This window comes from Camelina sativa, chromosome 3 (genome assembly GCF_030686135.1).
Source record: "Camelina sativa cultivar CO46 ecotype springtype chromosome 3, ASM3068613v1".
NCBI classification, from domain to species: Eukaryota; Viridiplantae; Streptophyta; class Magnoliopsida; order Brassicales; family Brassicaceae; genus Camelina; species Camelina sativa.
In genome coordinates this window covers 5,632,473-5,648,653 of record NC_141882.1, presented here as the reverse complement: position 1 = coordinate 5,648,653, position 16,181 = coordinate 5,632,473, and the positions used below count along the sequence as shown (strand labels likewise).

The window sequence follows — 16,181 nt, the reverse complement described above, 5'->3', positions numbered from 1 at the left end:
TGTAGAACCAACCATGCTACGTGTTCTCCACCCGTTGGTTTGTGTAGTAGACCTTACTGAGCTAACTCAACTCATTCACTTTCCCATCACAAACCAAGCCCATAAGTTGAGACGGTTGGTTGCCGTTTCAATAATTCAAAGTCTTTTTTGTTTCTCTGTCTGATTTAGTCATAGATAATTTGGTTTTTGCAGACCGAACCAGACGAAGCCTTCAAGATTTTTTAGATTGGAAAGAAACAATGTAATCATCAAATTATTTGTCCAAAACAAGATCAAATGAAAAGAGACAAGCCTACTCCAAACAAAACCTTCTAATCTCTCTCTTTCTCTCTTCCTATAAAAGCTTCTTCAGATTCTCAATTTTTCAAATGAACAAAATAACAACACATCATCAGAGTTTAAGAAAAAAAACTCTTTTAGCCTCTGGATCGAGCATTTTCACTGCCAGCTTTTACTGTTCCGTTCTGGTGAACTTTGCCATCACCATTGTTAGATTCACCGTTGCGTGATTCGCCTCCTCGTCTATCATATCCATTTCTTCCATAGCCTCGACCTCCACCATTAAAACTGTTGCCTCGAGGCCTAAACCCGTCGTTTCTGTAACCATTCTCGCTCCTGTAGCCTCCGTTTCGCGTTGAGGGTCTTCCATTATCGTTGTTGCCTGCAGAGGAATCAAAGGTCTTTACAATCTTGAAGTTTATATCTTGGAGACCAATACAAAGTAGTAATGCTTACTCTAACTTACCTCGTTTCTCTTCTATTGAAACTCTTCGGTTTCCGATTCTGATGGCCAATTCTTTATGAGCCTAGAGTTATGTAGAGGGACATCATCAGAAGCAATAAATCAGAAGTTTGTAAGCTATTTGTTGATGTCGAAAGTTGAAACATACCTGGAGTACCAATTTCGTAACTTCAGCAGATTCAAATGTCACAAACCCGAAACAGTTTCCCTTTAACTGAAAAATGAAAACGTTTTGATGGTTCAAAAACTTCAGCAGTCGAACAACAAAGCAGAACGTGTTTCCTCTAAAGATCCATTCAATTACAACTCACCCTGTAACTTCTAACTTGGATACCATCTTTCTTAATCGCTCCAAAGCCTTTGAATGTTTCATTGAGTTGCTCGGGTGTTGCGTCCATAGGCAAGTTTGCAACAAATATGGTGGCACCATCCTCGGCTGACACATGAAAATGAGTAAATCATATTAAGACATAGACAAAAGTGGGAAAAGATTTGGTTTTCCTGAAATGTTAGAACATTGAATTCAAACCTGGTTGGTCGACTGTTTCGGCAGGAGAGTGTTCAAGAACAGGCGCAGGAGCTTTGGGTTTGGGAGCAGCACTCGGCCTTGTCACAGGCTTAGGCTTAGGCTTTGCAGGAGATTGGACCTAAGCGTAAGTAGCAAAATCTTTAGATTACACCTAAAGCAAAGATAGCGCGAGAGAATTGTATTTTAGTATTTTACAGGTAAAGAGGACTCACCATTGCTGCAAATGATTTCTTGGGAGCATCCACACCATTGCTCTTATCTTCCTTCACAAGTGTTTCCTCCGGGGTTTTGGGATGTCCATTTGCTACAGCTCTTTCTGGTCTCTTCTCTGTAACTTCAGTTGTCGGTTTCGACGCAGGTTGTTGACTAGGGATAGTAACTGGCTCCACAACTTCTTTTGTTGGCTCTGCAGATCATTATCAATATTCTCATGAATCCCGAAATGTAAAACTGATATTCTTGATTGACAAAAACACATTGGCAAATAAGTACTCACCCACTGCAGTAACTGTTGTTGATTCAACCACTTGAGGAATCACCGCCTCGACCTCTTTCTTGCTAGCTTCTGGTTCAACAATCTCATCAGAGACATACCTAAAGACATCGTTCAGGACAAAGTAGCTTCCATTCTGGGGCACAAGGAAAAACGATTGAGTAAATCTCATTCTTTCACCATCTTTCACGGTCAGTAAACCAGTGACTAGAGTAACAACGCCATTCTTGTAAGATGCTTGGGAATCAGCAGTCAAAATCTGAATCTTTGAGTTCACGTAATCGAAGGACATGATCTTGTCATTGATAGCCTGCAAACAAAATCAAAGAAACTCTAAAAATCAAAACTTTGCTTCCAAGTAAAAATTAAAAAGATTTTGCACTAGTTGGAACTCAAAAACAAACGCAGAAGAGACATCAACACCTAATCAAACAATGAACTTTTCCGATTCATATAATCGAAACCGAAGCTTACTTTTAAGGATTTGACAGAATCCATCTCTCCATCAGAACCCGGGCGTCCTAAAACACTATCCTCGCGATAATACTGATACACTTCCGCTGGTGATTCATACAAGTGGTTGTAGTACTTCTGAACAAACGCATTACCCACAGTGTGTGGATCCATCACTGGAGTGTTTGATTCGAGTGCCATCTCTACCTAATCCCAAGAAAAGATTCATTCATTAGCGTCAGACAAACAGAAATATGAATTTGTTTCATCTGAATCAAACAAGAAAACTCAGTACAAATCCCACATTGTCAATTCCATTCTACGCAAAAGGAACTCACAAATCTCAGTAGATCCTATAGCTTTACTTTAAGACTTTTGCCAAGAAGTGTATCTATAAAAATTGAACTCTAAAGATCTATCTTTAAGGCTACAATACACTTTGAAGTAAAAAAATAAAAAGAACAGCTCAAGCTTTTACAGAGGAATCCACAATAAAGGAGAAAACTTTAAGGTTAGATTTTATAAAACCCAATTGAAAAAGTGCGAGAGAATGGGGTATATGAACAATGAACAAAAGCAATTACCTTGGACGATGAGAAGAGAGAAGCAGAATCAAAATCTCAGATCAGTTCGAAGAGAAGGAAGAAGAAGAAGAAGAAGACAGAGTAAGGGACACAGGAGATATGAATATAATATTTATATATAGGTATGGTGGTCTATCATTTAGGGTTTTGACTTAGAAATCTCCGACGAGAATTGGGGATTTTTGTAGGGCTTTTGCTACAGATTTTATTCAATTAAACATTATTATTTATGGTATAAGGAGGGAAAATTTCCACGAATTGTTTTTTTTGACGATTATATTTGTCGAGTAATGGAAATTTTGTGGCTAAGAAATTGGGAATGTCACAAAAGAAACTAAAGAGATAAAATAGGCAAGTTCAAAATAAATATTTTTGTAAAAAGGTCAAAAGAAAGAGCTATATAAAAGCCCCCGGCGAGGATCGAACTCGCGGCCTTTCGCTTACGAAGCGAACGCAATACCACTATGCTACGGAGGCTTTTAAACTACTTATAAAGTATATTTTTTAAATACTAAATCTAAAAATTAACATAGATTTTAAAGAGTGAAAAACATTAATATTTTGCCTCTTTCGTAGTCTTCCCAAAGAATAAAATTCAATTTTAATTTAGATCTTTGATTTGTATTTTGAAATCATCAATTTAAAAAATGTCAATCATATATCGTGAAATATATTTTATAACTTGTAACTGTACTGTACAAAATAATTATGGTTGGATTCTAAACATTAAATTTGATAATAAAAAAAAAAAAAATCTGAAGGATATAAACAACAATATTGTTATAAATTTTATTCATTTTGTGACTAAAAGAAAACAGTGCGGTTATATCAAATCTTAAGAGAGGTTTTTTGAAGTAAAACGAATTAACCAATAGAGAAAAACATATACCCACAGAATTATTTATTTGCTAGTGTGAATGTGTTACTCTACGATACATTATCGGCCCAATTACTAGCAAACGGTTCGTACAGCCCATGAATCATCGGACTTGATAAAAGGGAATGTGTGTGCTCGAGTTTACAGGAAGCCACATACACACAGTTAGGCAAAGATAACAAGTTTTGCTTATTTATAAAAATTTATAATTATCACCAAAATAAAGCCAAAGCCAAAGCAATTATGGTGGGAAATGTTTGAACAGTGCATTGATACGAGCTATAATATATCAAGAAGTGTTTCACGAAACTTTTGTGAACATATTTCAATCTTATTATTAAGCTTAACCGGTAAGATTTAAAAGCAAATAAACCAAAAAAAAAGTTTAAGGTTGAACAACATATACGACCAGTAAAACACTAAAACAAACCTCATCTTTCTATTCATAGAATAAAATTGTACATCTAACAACAAAATTTGAAGCGAAAATAATAACTGAAATGCTTAACTCAAGTTACCGGTAAGTTACTAACTTACTACTAAGAAATGTTTTTAATAAACTATTTTGACTTCATTTTAGTGTCACAATTTTTTTTCTTTTGCTTCGTTTTTATTTCTTTGATAAAAAACATATAGACACCAAATCTTGGGAAACGTGAACACATGCATATTTTTATTACTTAGAAAATGACATTATATATAAATTTTGCATAGTAAATAAAAAAGCATTAATCTTTCTATTAAAAACACTCTGAAAATAACAAAACAAATAGCTAATGCGAAAGTAACTCAATATGTAATCATCGGTTTTGTATATACGTGTTATACAAAAAATCTGTAGTGAATTAGCTTAGGCTAACTGGTCTCTTAATGTAATTTGTAGCTGTTAGTTTATCCAAATAGATTAATACAAATTCAGACGTCAAAAAAAAAAGCTAATGTGAAAGTAACTCAAAATGTAATCATCGGTCTTGTATATACGTGTTATACAAAAAATCTGTAGTGAATTTTAGATATAAAAAATAAAAAAATTTGAAAAATAGATCTATTTATCCAAATAGAATGAGATCTCAATATACAGTTTATGTTCAAAAATATATACCCAATCCATATCCTTAACCACATACCAAACAAGGGGAAAGGAAATACAAGACGATGATGACAAGAGAATGATACCACTCTGGTTTGGTTATGTTTGAACTGAACTAGTCTCTTTGCTTGTTAAGGCTATGAAGTCTGGTTGTCCAGACATTGACATGATTGACCTCTCACTTTCCAGTTCTTTTCTTTTTTGTTCTTACATGTTTATTCCTACGCTTTACATTTAAAATCTATTTTGGACTCACAACAAAAACAGCTGTCAATAGTAAAAATACTCCTCATGTAGTGATGTAGTATGTCTTTTAAAAAATACTCCTGATGTAGTGATGTAGTATGTCTTTTCCAAAAAAAAAAATGTAGAACATGCACCTTTTCATTTAAGAGCATGGTCATTGGTGTTCCATAGTTTTTGGTCCCTCAATTTTAATATTATTATTTAGAAAGTTTCTTATTTTTAGTATGAGCATTGGTTTCTTATTTTTGACATGATCTTTATCGTCTTCAGCAGCGGAAATAGAAGCAGTGACGGAGGCTCCAGCAAAACGAACAGAAGAAGCAACGTTGGAGGCGTTGGGAGAGACAGTTTTGAGGCAAGAAGAGATAATTTTAAAGGAATTGGGTAACAAACCACTGTTCTTCCCTTTCCCCTTCTTCATCATATTTCTTCTTCTACTACTACTACTAAGAGACGACGAGCAACCACCGGAAGGAAAAACAAAGAGAAAAAGGGTCGGAGTAGTACAAGTGTTTTGACTAGGATCAAAAGTTGTGAATCATCACCTTCCACGTGTCCAAGTACATTGCCAAAAAACGTCGCAAATAAAGAGTCGATCCTTCAATATTGGGCCATTTTCGATTTATTATAAATCCACATTTGCCGGGAGACGACCCAAAACAACGCCATTGCACATGCTCTAAGTTACTTCACAGTTTCTAAAGGTCATACATGCAGTTCTACATAAATACTTCATTTTAGGTCAAAATTTATTAACTAGTTTCAAAAACTTTATCAATTATGTATTTGTTAAAATTCACATGAATATTCATGCAAACTGATAACAAAATCTTTTAAAGTATAGACATGATAAAATATTATTCTTATACTAGTATATAAAATGATGAAAGTGACAAAAATATTTAATGATCATATTTGATTAATAAATTAATTTCAATTATTGATATTTAAAATTACGAATTTAGATAGTAAAATAATATCTGAAATGAAATTTGAAAATTATCAAAAAAAAGTTCACTAAAATTAGATAGTTTATGAGTGGTAGTTGTGATGACATTACAAAAGTATTCTATATACATTAAAAGATATTCAAATATCTAATATGATTGATTCAAAGTTACAAATTTGTCACATTATTCTCAATCTATTAAAAAAATTGTTACAACAGTCATTGATTACTAAAGTGTGATGTAAATGATGTAGAAATGCATGTAGATCATATGAGATGGTTGTGATGTACAAAACTAATTTTGTTATTTCTATTTTGATGTTGTGTTATTTCAGGTAAAACATTCTTCATAAATTTAATATCAAGATAAAGTTGTAGTTTATTTATATTTATGTTACATGAATGCAATTATATGTATTTATCTATTTAGTGATCAAATTTTGTTAAAAAGTTAAACTATTATCAAACATCTCTCTATTGTTTTTTTTTATGATCAAGCTTTGTTATTTCATTCAACACTGTTACACAAATATGTAATGTTACATAATTCTATTTGTTTGATCTAATTTATGATTTTGTGTGTAAGAGAGAATTGTAAGAACATTGCTGGATCTAAAATATTGCAATCTTTTGTCATATATTTTTTGTGACAAAAATAAATATGTATGCTTTATGTTTTGAACTTTTGATTTTGTTACTTTGTGTTAGGACTTTTACCAAACTATTTCATGTTACTTATGTTTTTTTTATAAGTTATAGCTACCTTACTAAATAGGTAGTAAATCTACAAAATTTACAGAATACTTTAACTAGATATTTGTTTATGGGTAACAAATATGTATATAATGCTCTGATTTTTCTAGTTAATGTTACAAACTCTAATTTAAATGAATCTATGTTATGTGACACAATTACATTTGTTTTGAACTACTTCACACATTTGTTTTTAAAAGTGAATTGTACCAACAATATGTGTCTTCATATATTTACTGATTAAAGTATATCAGTATATAAAAAAAACATAAAGCATTTTTTTACAAGTGATGGATAAATATGAATACTTCATATTGACAAATAAATACGAGTACTTCATGTTTTTATTTTATTATTACAAGTTATACCTCTAATCAAACTACTTCAGGCTGCATAAATATATTTTTTGAACTATTTCATTATCTTGTTTTCAAGAAAGAATCGTAATTGCATGTATTTGTTAATCAAAGTCCTACAAATAGTTGAATTAAATTATGAAACTATCAAGTTTTTATGTTTAATGATAACTAAATAGGAACATTTCATGCTTTGGTTTTGCTCCTTCTTATTATGATTCTTCTAAAAAGTATTGCATGCTACATAATTCATTTTTTAAAAACATTACTCATGTTCTTGTTGTAAGAAGATAATGTAACTTTATTTCTATGTAAGTATGTATTTATCAGTCAAATTCTACCAATTATTTCGATTACTTTCAAAATAAATATCATGATTTGGTTTTGCCACATAATATTACAATTCTAAATTTCTATATCAACTTGTAGACGCTTTTGCTTTTAACAGAATTGCAGCTACATTTCCATATATTCATGTATTTATTGGTCAAATTTGATGATAATATAACTAGTTTATATTGTTTGAGAAGATGTATTAATTTACTATAATATTATGGAATGACATTGTTTGTTATTAAACATGTAGTATTAGAAAACATGTCTCCATTATTTTGATTTGCTATAGCTAAATTCGTTAATAAATTATAAAAAATTAAAGAATCGAGTCCGATTACTCATATAAACTAATATAAAACTTTTAGCGAATAAAATAATAATTAGCCATAGATAATATTAGTTCAAACTTCAAAGTAATGTAAAATAGTGAGTAAAAAATGGTAGAACATTAAAAATATTTGTTATTGATTACAACGAAAATTCTATGTCATATACTAATCACAACCGATTAGTCTTTTTAAAAAGTGAACAATTTTCATTACTAATCTATTAAAAACCATATAGTTAATCAGTTAATAAGTTAGCAAATAATTTAATAGGTCAATATGAATTAGGGTCATAAATACATAAAGATGCGCTGTTATGTATGATTTTATTTAGTTTCTTTGTTAGTTTGGGGAGAAATCTGGTTTTCCTCCGGCTCCCCTTTTTCGGAGGTAGTATCCTATTTTGTATTCTAGCTTGGTTAGAACCAAATTTATTAATAACAATATCAATATCAGTTGAGAAAAAAATACATAAAGAAAATCAGAACCATGAAATAAATCAATTAGTATTAGTTGGTCCATTTACTACAGTCTACAACTGATACTAAAAGTATATATGTGAAAAGGAGATATGGGTTTCGCTATCTGTGAAGTAAGTAATATACACACTAATAAAAAATACGAAACAGTAAATTTAAGCAGTAGAAAGTAGCTGGACGGAGCAGGCCTAAGCCTACAACACTAGGACTAGTAGACCATAACACATCACAGAGCTTTTACGTGTTTACTAATGTCAGCTTTCTTCTGTATTTTCTTAATCATCACTGCCCTTTGTCTCCCCTTAAATTTTACTTATATATATTATATTTTCTTCTCTACGTAAATCCTAGTACAAGTATATATATTAATTTATGTATCTTGTACAACTTGTAAAGTAAAATTGGCAATGTAAAAATTGAAAAAAGAGCACAACAACAGTGATGTGCATAGTGTTACAAAAAAATTATAAAGGACCACGGGAAGGCTCTATCTCTTATGTTAAAAATCACACGGCAAATATTTTTCTTCTTCAATTATGATACTGATATTGACTTTACTATTGATTTGACTCCTTCCACGTGTCTCGTAATGTTAACTCGAATAGTGAAATAAAAAAGCCTCGAACCTTTGAGATGCCTCCAACGCTTAGCCATAACGATTCTATCTTCTGTTCGCCATGTGAGCACGCCTTGCCAGATGTATTAACTGCACCGTTTGCATCTAACTCATATTTATGAGTGTGAAACAAAAAACAAAATGGAGTAATACAGAGAAGTCACACTTCTGTTTGCCATTTTTGAGTTGGTGGTGAAAATTCTTTTAATTGGTATTTGCCGTAAAAAAAATTGAATGGAACAGTGAAATGAATAAGTGATAACAATTTGATTTAATTAGAAACCAGTATTCATCTTTCTTTTTAGATTCTAGTCGTTTAAAACTGTGGAATGATGAAATTGTCGATTGTTAATCACGATTTTCACATAATCGTTGATAATAAAATTTTGATTTCACGACTGAAGTTAGTGTTTTTTTTTTCTTAAGTTCAAAAAAATGTTTTCAAATAAAAAAATTAGTATGCCACACTAAAATATGAATACATCCGTACTAGTGGCAACGACGGCTACGATTCCCTCATATCGATTCTTCTTTAGCATTGTTTTCCTTTTTTTATACTAATTATTTTCTCCGTTTCAAAATATAAGATGTTTGGGATGAAAGTACGCATATTAAAAAATAACCACTTTAAAAAAGTTTAACCACTCATAAATAATATTACATAAAATAAATAATAAAAAAATATTAAAGTTATCTAAAAAGTTGAAAACATGCTATATTATAAAACAAAGAAAAACCTCTAAAATATCTTATATTATGAAACTGACGAAGTACTATTTTATAATTATGGTTAATTAACTTCCACCCATTTATTTTAAAATTGTATCAGGAGAGCGAATGAATCTTTTCGAATAGATTAGCTGTTTTAGCGTGAGGTTGATATTGATATTCATGTGATGTTCATCAATGTTTAATAAAATAGATTGATATGGTAGTAAAAAGCTTGTCCTATCATGTATTCCAAAAACAGTTTTTATTACATGATTGAAAATATCTTGACTTTATTTCCAATATTTTACGCATGACACAACTACAATTTGCCAATTGTTGCAAGAAAACATACCAAATCTTTGGCTTTCAAATCTTCACACAAACCATATGAATCACACTATACTGTCTCCTGATATTTTATCAAAAATGATGCGACTCGATTATTAGAAAATCTCCAAAACCGTTACAAAAATATAATTTCATTTTTATCATCAAACCATTAAAATATTAGCAGATTACAATTTATTTTATTATACTGAATATAAATGTGGCGATTTTCAAAAAAGTTTAGTACTAATAACAAAAGAAAGCAACATAAAAAATCGCTCCACCGGTAAAAACGCATTGACCAACAATGCAAATACAAATTTAAAACATTTAATTCACCATTAAAGATTAATACCTTATTAATTAGTTTTTTTTTAAAAAATATCAACGATCCAACTAGTAAATCACATCTATTTAAAGACACTTCCCATGCACAAACACTTCATATCTTCATCATAAACTCTAAACACTCCTCTCTCTCACACTCCCAACAACACTCTCTCTCTCCTTCCATAACTCAGCCTGAGATAGTGAGATGTCTTCGGAAGCTTACGTTCTGTTCTTTAACAACCTGAACCTTCTCACCGTCGAAGCCTTTGCTTTGATCTCGCTATTCGTAGCGACCGTTGCTTTCTTCCTCTCACCAGGTGGGCTCGCATGGGCCTGGACCGGGTCATCCAAGGACCGGGTCGCGATTCCTGGACCATCTGGTTCTCTTTCCGTCTTCTCCGGCGCTAATCCCCACCGTGTTCTCGCCGCTCTTGCAAAACGCTTCAAGGCCTCTCCGTTGATGGCGTTTTCTGTTGGGTTTTCGCGTTTCGTCATCTCTAGTGAACCGGAGACGGCTAAAGAGATTTTGAACAGCTCTGCTTTTGCGGACCGGCCGGTTAAGGAGTCAGCTTACGAGCTACTGTTCCACCGTGCCATGGGATTCGCACCGTATGGTGAGTACTGGAGGAATCTTAGGAGAATCTCTTCCACTCATCTTTTCAGTCCGAGGAGAATCGCGAGTTTCGAAGGTGTTAGAGTTGGGATCGGTATGAAAATGGTGAAGAAGATCAAGAGCCTTGTCACGTCTGATGCTTGTGGTGAAGTTGAAGTGAAAAAGATCGTTCACTTTGGTTCTTTGAATAACGTAATGACGACTGTTTTCGGTGAAAGTTACGATTTTGATGAAGTTAATGGGGATGGGTGTTTCCTGGAGAGGCTGGTGAGTGAAGGCTATGAGTTGCTTGGGAAATTTAACTGGAGCGATCACTTTTGGCTTCTTCGTTGGTTTGACTTTCAAGGAGTGAGGAAGAGGTGTAGAGCTTTGGTCTCTGAAGTCAACACTTTTGTCGGCGGAATAATTGAGAAACACAAGATGAAGAAGAGCAACAATCTCAATGGAGAGGACTTCGTTGATGTCTTGCTTGGCTTGCAAAAGGATGAAAAGCTGTCTGATTCTGACATGATTGCTGTCCTTTGGGTAAGCTACTTTCACTATTTTTTTCATAGGATAAAAAGTTTTAATCTTTGAATGTGAGTTTTATTTATATTTTGTCTCTAGGGTTTTAATCTTTTGATTTTTTTTTTTAAGGAAATGATTTTTAGAGGGACAGATACTGTTGCGATTCTAGTAGAATGGGTTCTTGCTAGAATGGTTTTGCATCAAGACATCCAGGATAAGCTCTACAAAGAGATAGCTTCTGCTACAAGTAACAACACTAGATCCTTGTCTGACTCCGACATCCCAAAACTGCCGTACCTCCAAGCTATTGTCAAAGAAACCTTAAGGCTCCACCCACCTGGTCCACTCCTCTCATGGGCCCGACTCGCTATCCACGATGTTCACGTAGGTCCCAACCTTGTCCCTGCAGGAACCATAGCTATGGTCAACATGTGGTCCATCACACACGACGCCAAAATCTGGACCGACCCTGAAGTGTTTAACCCTGATAGGTTCATTGGTGGTGAGGATGTGAGCATCATGGGCTCTGATCTTAGATTGGCTCCGTTCGGGTCCGGACGTCGCGTTTGCCCTGGTAAAGCAATGGGTCTAGCTACTGTCCATCTTTGGATTGCTCAACTGATTCAGAATTTCGAATGGGTTAAGGGTTCTTGTGATGTTGAGCTCGCTGAGGTTCTGAAGCTGTCTATGGAGATGAAGCAGCCGTTGAAGTGCAAGGCTGTTCCAAGGAATGTTGGTTTCGCGTGATGTATCATCGGTGTCGGATACTTGTTTAATGAACTATGGGTAGCACTACTAATTAATAATTAATAATAATTAAGGTGGGAAGGAAGTTAGGGTTTTGGCACGTTGGTCGAACTTCTTTAGGGTTTTGGTGTGAGTTTTCTATTTTGCTTTGTCTTGCTTCATGTTATCGTATCCCCTCGGTTTGCTTTTCAATGTTTTCATATCTATAAAATTGATTAGCTAAGTATGCAGTGTGCAACTCTCTTACTTCTTTCCAAAATATCGCTTACTATGTTTTCATTTTTTTTGCTTTTCCTTTGTCAAGTGCTGTATAATTGATCAATTATGCTTAAACTGTGTTAGTAATATCTGAAAGTGCTTTAAAAGTTGAGTTTTGCTTGAAAGGAAATGGAGTGATATCATCATAGAGGACAATATCACTTGTTTATGTTAGCATGTTGAGCAACGTGATCCGAATATCTTACATAGTTACATGTGAGTAAATAATCGGGTAGTGGAGATTAGACTAGCTATTATATGTACCATATTTTGGATCAGCTACAATATTTTCTTGTTACACATGCTGCTCCATCATTACGACATGATCAAAATTTCCAATCTGAAAGTTGGAAAATTACAACAACAAAAAAAAGACAAAAAAATACACCATTTAATATTTATAAATGAAAATGATGTTTTACATGAATTTAATGTCTTTTATGCACGATAATTCTACAAATCCTCGTCAAGTTATATTAATTCTGGCAATACTACTGACATCCACTTTCAAATGGTTTGGTTATTCGGATAGAGTCACTTAAACGGATTCATTAAGTGCCCGATTATATTTTCTAAATGACCGATACATGATTACATATTTAATATTTGTTGTTCACTGAAAAGTTATATATGGGACTGGAACTCATGTTTTGGCATATTTATTGTATACGATTAGATTTGTAATGTTAGGTCTTCAATTTTTTTTTGAAACACTCTTTTTTTGGTGAATTGTCAGGTTAGCAACCACAAATTGATAAAATACTGAAAATTAAATTTTAAATGTGCTTGAAAATGACGTAGACAACAATATGAGAGATAAAGGAGTCAAGAACAACAATCATAATTCAATATATTCCTCTCTTTTGTTTTTCTGGAAGAATATAGTTTGTCCGATAGGAACTCAACACCCTTAAAAGTTCAAATTTTTTATTTATTAACATTATGTATATATGGATTAGATAGAACTTATGCGTCATTTGCATTAAACATATATTACAAGATCGTATCCTCGACGTTCCTCTTTTTTGTTTATGAATCTACCCATCGTTAAATTAACTATTCATTTTCCTTTCACCAAAAAAAAGTATTCATTAAAAGTACAATTCAGTAATTAACAACTCAAGTGCACTCCTAATTTAATTATATATCGTAGAATAAGAATATGAAAAAAGCACATGAAGAAAATAGAAGGATCAATATCTGTTTTTAGATGAATGTGTTTTATTATGTTATGTATCACAATTTGAAATAGGTTTATTTGTTTGCTAATGTATCCATTATACTCTACTTTTTATCGTTTCATTTGCTTGATAGTTTGTCTACATTTTGATATACAGTAAAACCTCTATAAATTAATACTCTATAAATTAATAAACACTATAAATTAATAAATTTTACTAGTTCCAAGTCGGGACAGTGTAAAAATTAACAAATTTAGATAAGATAATAAGATAATATTTTTTTTGAAATCCCCATGTAAAATATAGTCCCAATAATATCATAAATTAATAATCATGTAAATATATATATATATATATATATATGTTGATATAGTAAAGTATGTTTCTCTTAAACCTTATATATATAAAAAAATTGTTATGTTGTATCTTCAAACTATAATGATATAAAATATTCTATAACATTTCATAAAACAGCTAAAACTTTTTAAAATTTTCAATTTCTAAATATGCATCATTTACATTTTTATAGTTTGATAGACTATTAAAATACGAGAATTGATATTCTTATTCATAAATTTGAATATTTATGTCATATGTATAAGTGAATTTGTCTATAATATTTGTAATTCATTGTCAATAATATTTTTTAATTATTTCAAATTCAATTCCAATACCATAAAATTTACAACATCCAAAATTCTAATCTTATTTTGCAAAAATTGTCTCAATTCATAGTTTTTTTAAAATTAAACAATTAAAAATATACATATAAATTAATAATTATTAATTTACACTATAAAATAATAATTATTAATTTATAGATAAATTAATATTACTATAAATTAATAAAATGTCTTGGTACCAACATTATTAATTTATAGAGGTTTTACTGTAGATCTAAAACAACTGAATTGGAATGTTAGGAGCGGTGACGTGTTCATATTATATTTCAAATCATTACAAAATTGAAAATTTAGGACTGTTTCTGAGCGTTCAACTTATAACGATTATGTATTAATACATAAGGGTGGCTAGGGTTTTTATGCTTTTGGAAAGAAAAAGATGTTTGCCTTTTATGATAAATAAAAGTGATACACATAATTAGTTCAACATGTTTGGGATTTATTGTTGCAGCGGTCTTAATTATATTTCAATTCGATAATGACATTATTCTCTCTCTCAAACTAGCGTTACGATCACATGTATAATCAATGGCTGATATCGAACATATAAATGTTCTTATGGAAGGTGCTAAAACTTCTCACACAACAAAAAGGATATATATATATATATACATATATATATATACTAGGATTTAACTATCCAACAAATAAAACTTTTCACTAGGCCAAATCCGTCAGCGGTTTAGACCACCCCAAAAAGTAGGATATAGCGCTACAGACCAATTCTATTTGTAGACAAAAACGGTCCGCAGTTGGTTCGCAGCGATTTTCTTTCTATTATTTTTAGACCGCACCGCTGCGTACTGTATTTGATGAATGGTGAATAAAAAGCAATTTAATCCATTGATGGATTTGTCCATCTTGACCGCTGAAACCATTCATACCGGTATAAGTTGTTTTCTTTCCCTTCTCTTTCTTTATATTATTTTTTTCCATATTCCCCTACATCGATTCTTCATATCTCCTTCATTGTAGATATGATTGATCCGTCACAAGCGCATTGGAACCAAAGGATTGATGTTAGACATATAGAGTAAATAAAATGCAAAATAAATTATGTGGTCACAAAATATATATATATATATATATATATATATATGCTTTCTTACAAGATTCACTAGGTTAGCTAGTATCATCATTTAAACTTTCCCAAGAGAACATGTAATTTATATTATCACTTCAAAGCGTTCTAATTTATCTAGGAAAATAAATCGCACTATATGTGAGCATTTAGTAAATGAAATGGTTTTTTTTCCAACGTTAAAAAGTAAATTCAACTCTCACTAGTCTGTTTTATGAAGTCTTCAATCATTCCAACTATCATAATAGTAGTATAAAATTGAATATTTAAGAGCCCTCTTGGATAATCTCTGCCTCTCATTGGGCAAGAGAATTGGATCCTTTGTCTTAGGGTTGTAGACACTAATTAATTAGGTCATTACTAATTTTTTTTTGCTTTTGATGATCTTCAAGTGGCTCAATTAATGATTGCGATTCTTTTCTAAAAGCCGAATTTAGATGCTTTTGTTAAAGCCAAATATTCACTTGCAACTTATAACAATCGTGATTTTACCAATTTTTAATACATCAAAGCCCAAAAATGCTATGTATTTTCTGCGCCACTCATTACTCAAGTCAATAGCACTCCCAAGAATATGAAAAAGTTGTATACACTACATATAATGATATAAATGGCCAAGTACGTAATTAGAAATGAACAATTAATTAAGCCTAGATTATTTTACGAACTATTTTCGAAAATAGATTTGGCTTACTTATCTATCATCATTCATCAGACGCATCCCTCTATATAGTTCAACAAAAATGTGTATTCTCGTTGCAAACCTTTAAATTGTATACAATAAAATAAAATGAAGTTGGTAGTGTACATGAGTGTATGTTATTTTTACTCTAAAAGGTTAAAGGTTACCTAATTTAAATGATTTTTAAGTTACACGTAAATAATTATTTACTGTACAGAAAATAATACTGATA

The 16,181-nt window shown here is 31.8% G+C and overlaps 2 protein-coding genes and 1 non-coding gene across 4 annotated transcripts; 1 reads left to right on the top strand and 2 right to left on the bottom strand.

Annotated features, from left to right (window-relative positions):
- Window positions 1–296: 296 nt before the first annotated feature.
- Window positions 297–3,137, bottom strand: LOC104772654 (nuclear transport factor 2). 2 transcript variants are annotated; one of them, XM_010497245.3, is made up of 9 exons: window positions 2,802–3,137; window positions 2,239–2,424; window positions 1,768–2,074; window positions 1,484–1,677; window positions 1,272–1,389; window positions 1,054–1,178; window positions 891–956; window positions 746–806; window positions 297–661 (listed from the first exon to the last, which is right to left on the bottom strand). In XM_010497245.3, exons 2-9 carry the CDS (start codon window positions 2,416–2,418, stop codon window positions 417–419), a joined length of 1,296 nt encoding a protein of 431 aa, XP_010495547.1. In that variant the 5' UTR covers window positions 2,419–2,424; window positions 2,802–3,137; the 3' UTR covers window positions 297–416. The 2 variants fall into 2 exon arrangements, with proteins under 2 accessions (XP_010495547.1, XP_010495551.1); XM_010497249.3 differs by having other exon boundaries at window positions 2,239–2,420; window positions 2,802–3,054.
- Window positions 3,138–3,206: 69 nt separating this feature from the next.
- Window positions 3,207–3,278, bottom strand: TRNAT-CGU (transfer RNA threonine (anticodon CGU)). The gene has a single exon. It is a non-coding gene; the product is annotated as a tRNA-Thr (tRNA).
- Window positions 3,279–10,309: 7,031 nt separating this feature from the next.
- On the top strand, window positions 10,310–12,287 carry LOC104772646 (cytochrome P450 78A5). The gene is made up of 2 exons (XM_010497240.3): window positions 10,310–11,335; window positions 11,447–12,287. Exons 1-2 carry the CDS (start codon window positions 10,403–10,405, stop codon window positions 12,062–12,064), a joined length of 1,551 nt encoding a protein of 516 aa, XP_010495542.2. The 5' UTR covers window positions 10,310–10,402; the 3' UTR covers window positions 12,065–12,287.
- Window positions 12,288–16,181: the final 3,894 nt, after the last annotated feature.

Coding starts and splice junctions, on each gene's coding strand:
- LOC104772654 (XM_010497245.3), bottom strand. CDS start 2,418: ATGGCACTCGAATCAAACACTCCAGTGATGGATCCACACACTGTGGGT. Junction 1,179..1,271: donor CGAAACAGTCGACCAACCAG/GTTTGAATTCAA, acceptor TTCATGTGTCAG/CCGAGGATGGTGCCACCATA. Junction 662..745: donor TTCAATAGAAGAGAAACGAG/GTAAGTTAGAGT, acceptor ATTCCTCTGCAG/GCAACAACGATAATGGAAGA.
- LOC104772646 (XM_010497240.3), top strand. CDS start 10,403: ATGTCTTCGGAAGCTTACGTTCTGTTCTTTAACAACCTGAACCTTCTC. Junction 11,336..11,446: donor ACATGATTGCTGTCCTTTGG/GTAAGCTACTTT, acceptor TTTTTTTTTAAG/GAAATGATTTTTAGAGGGAC.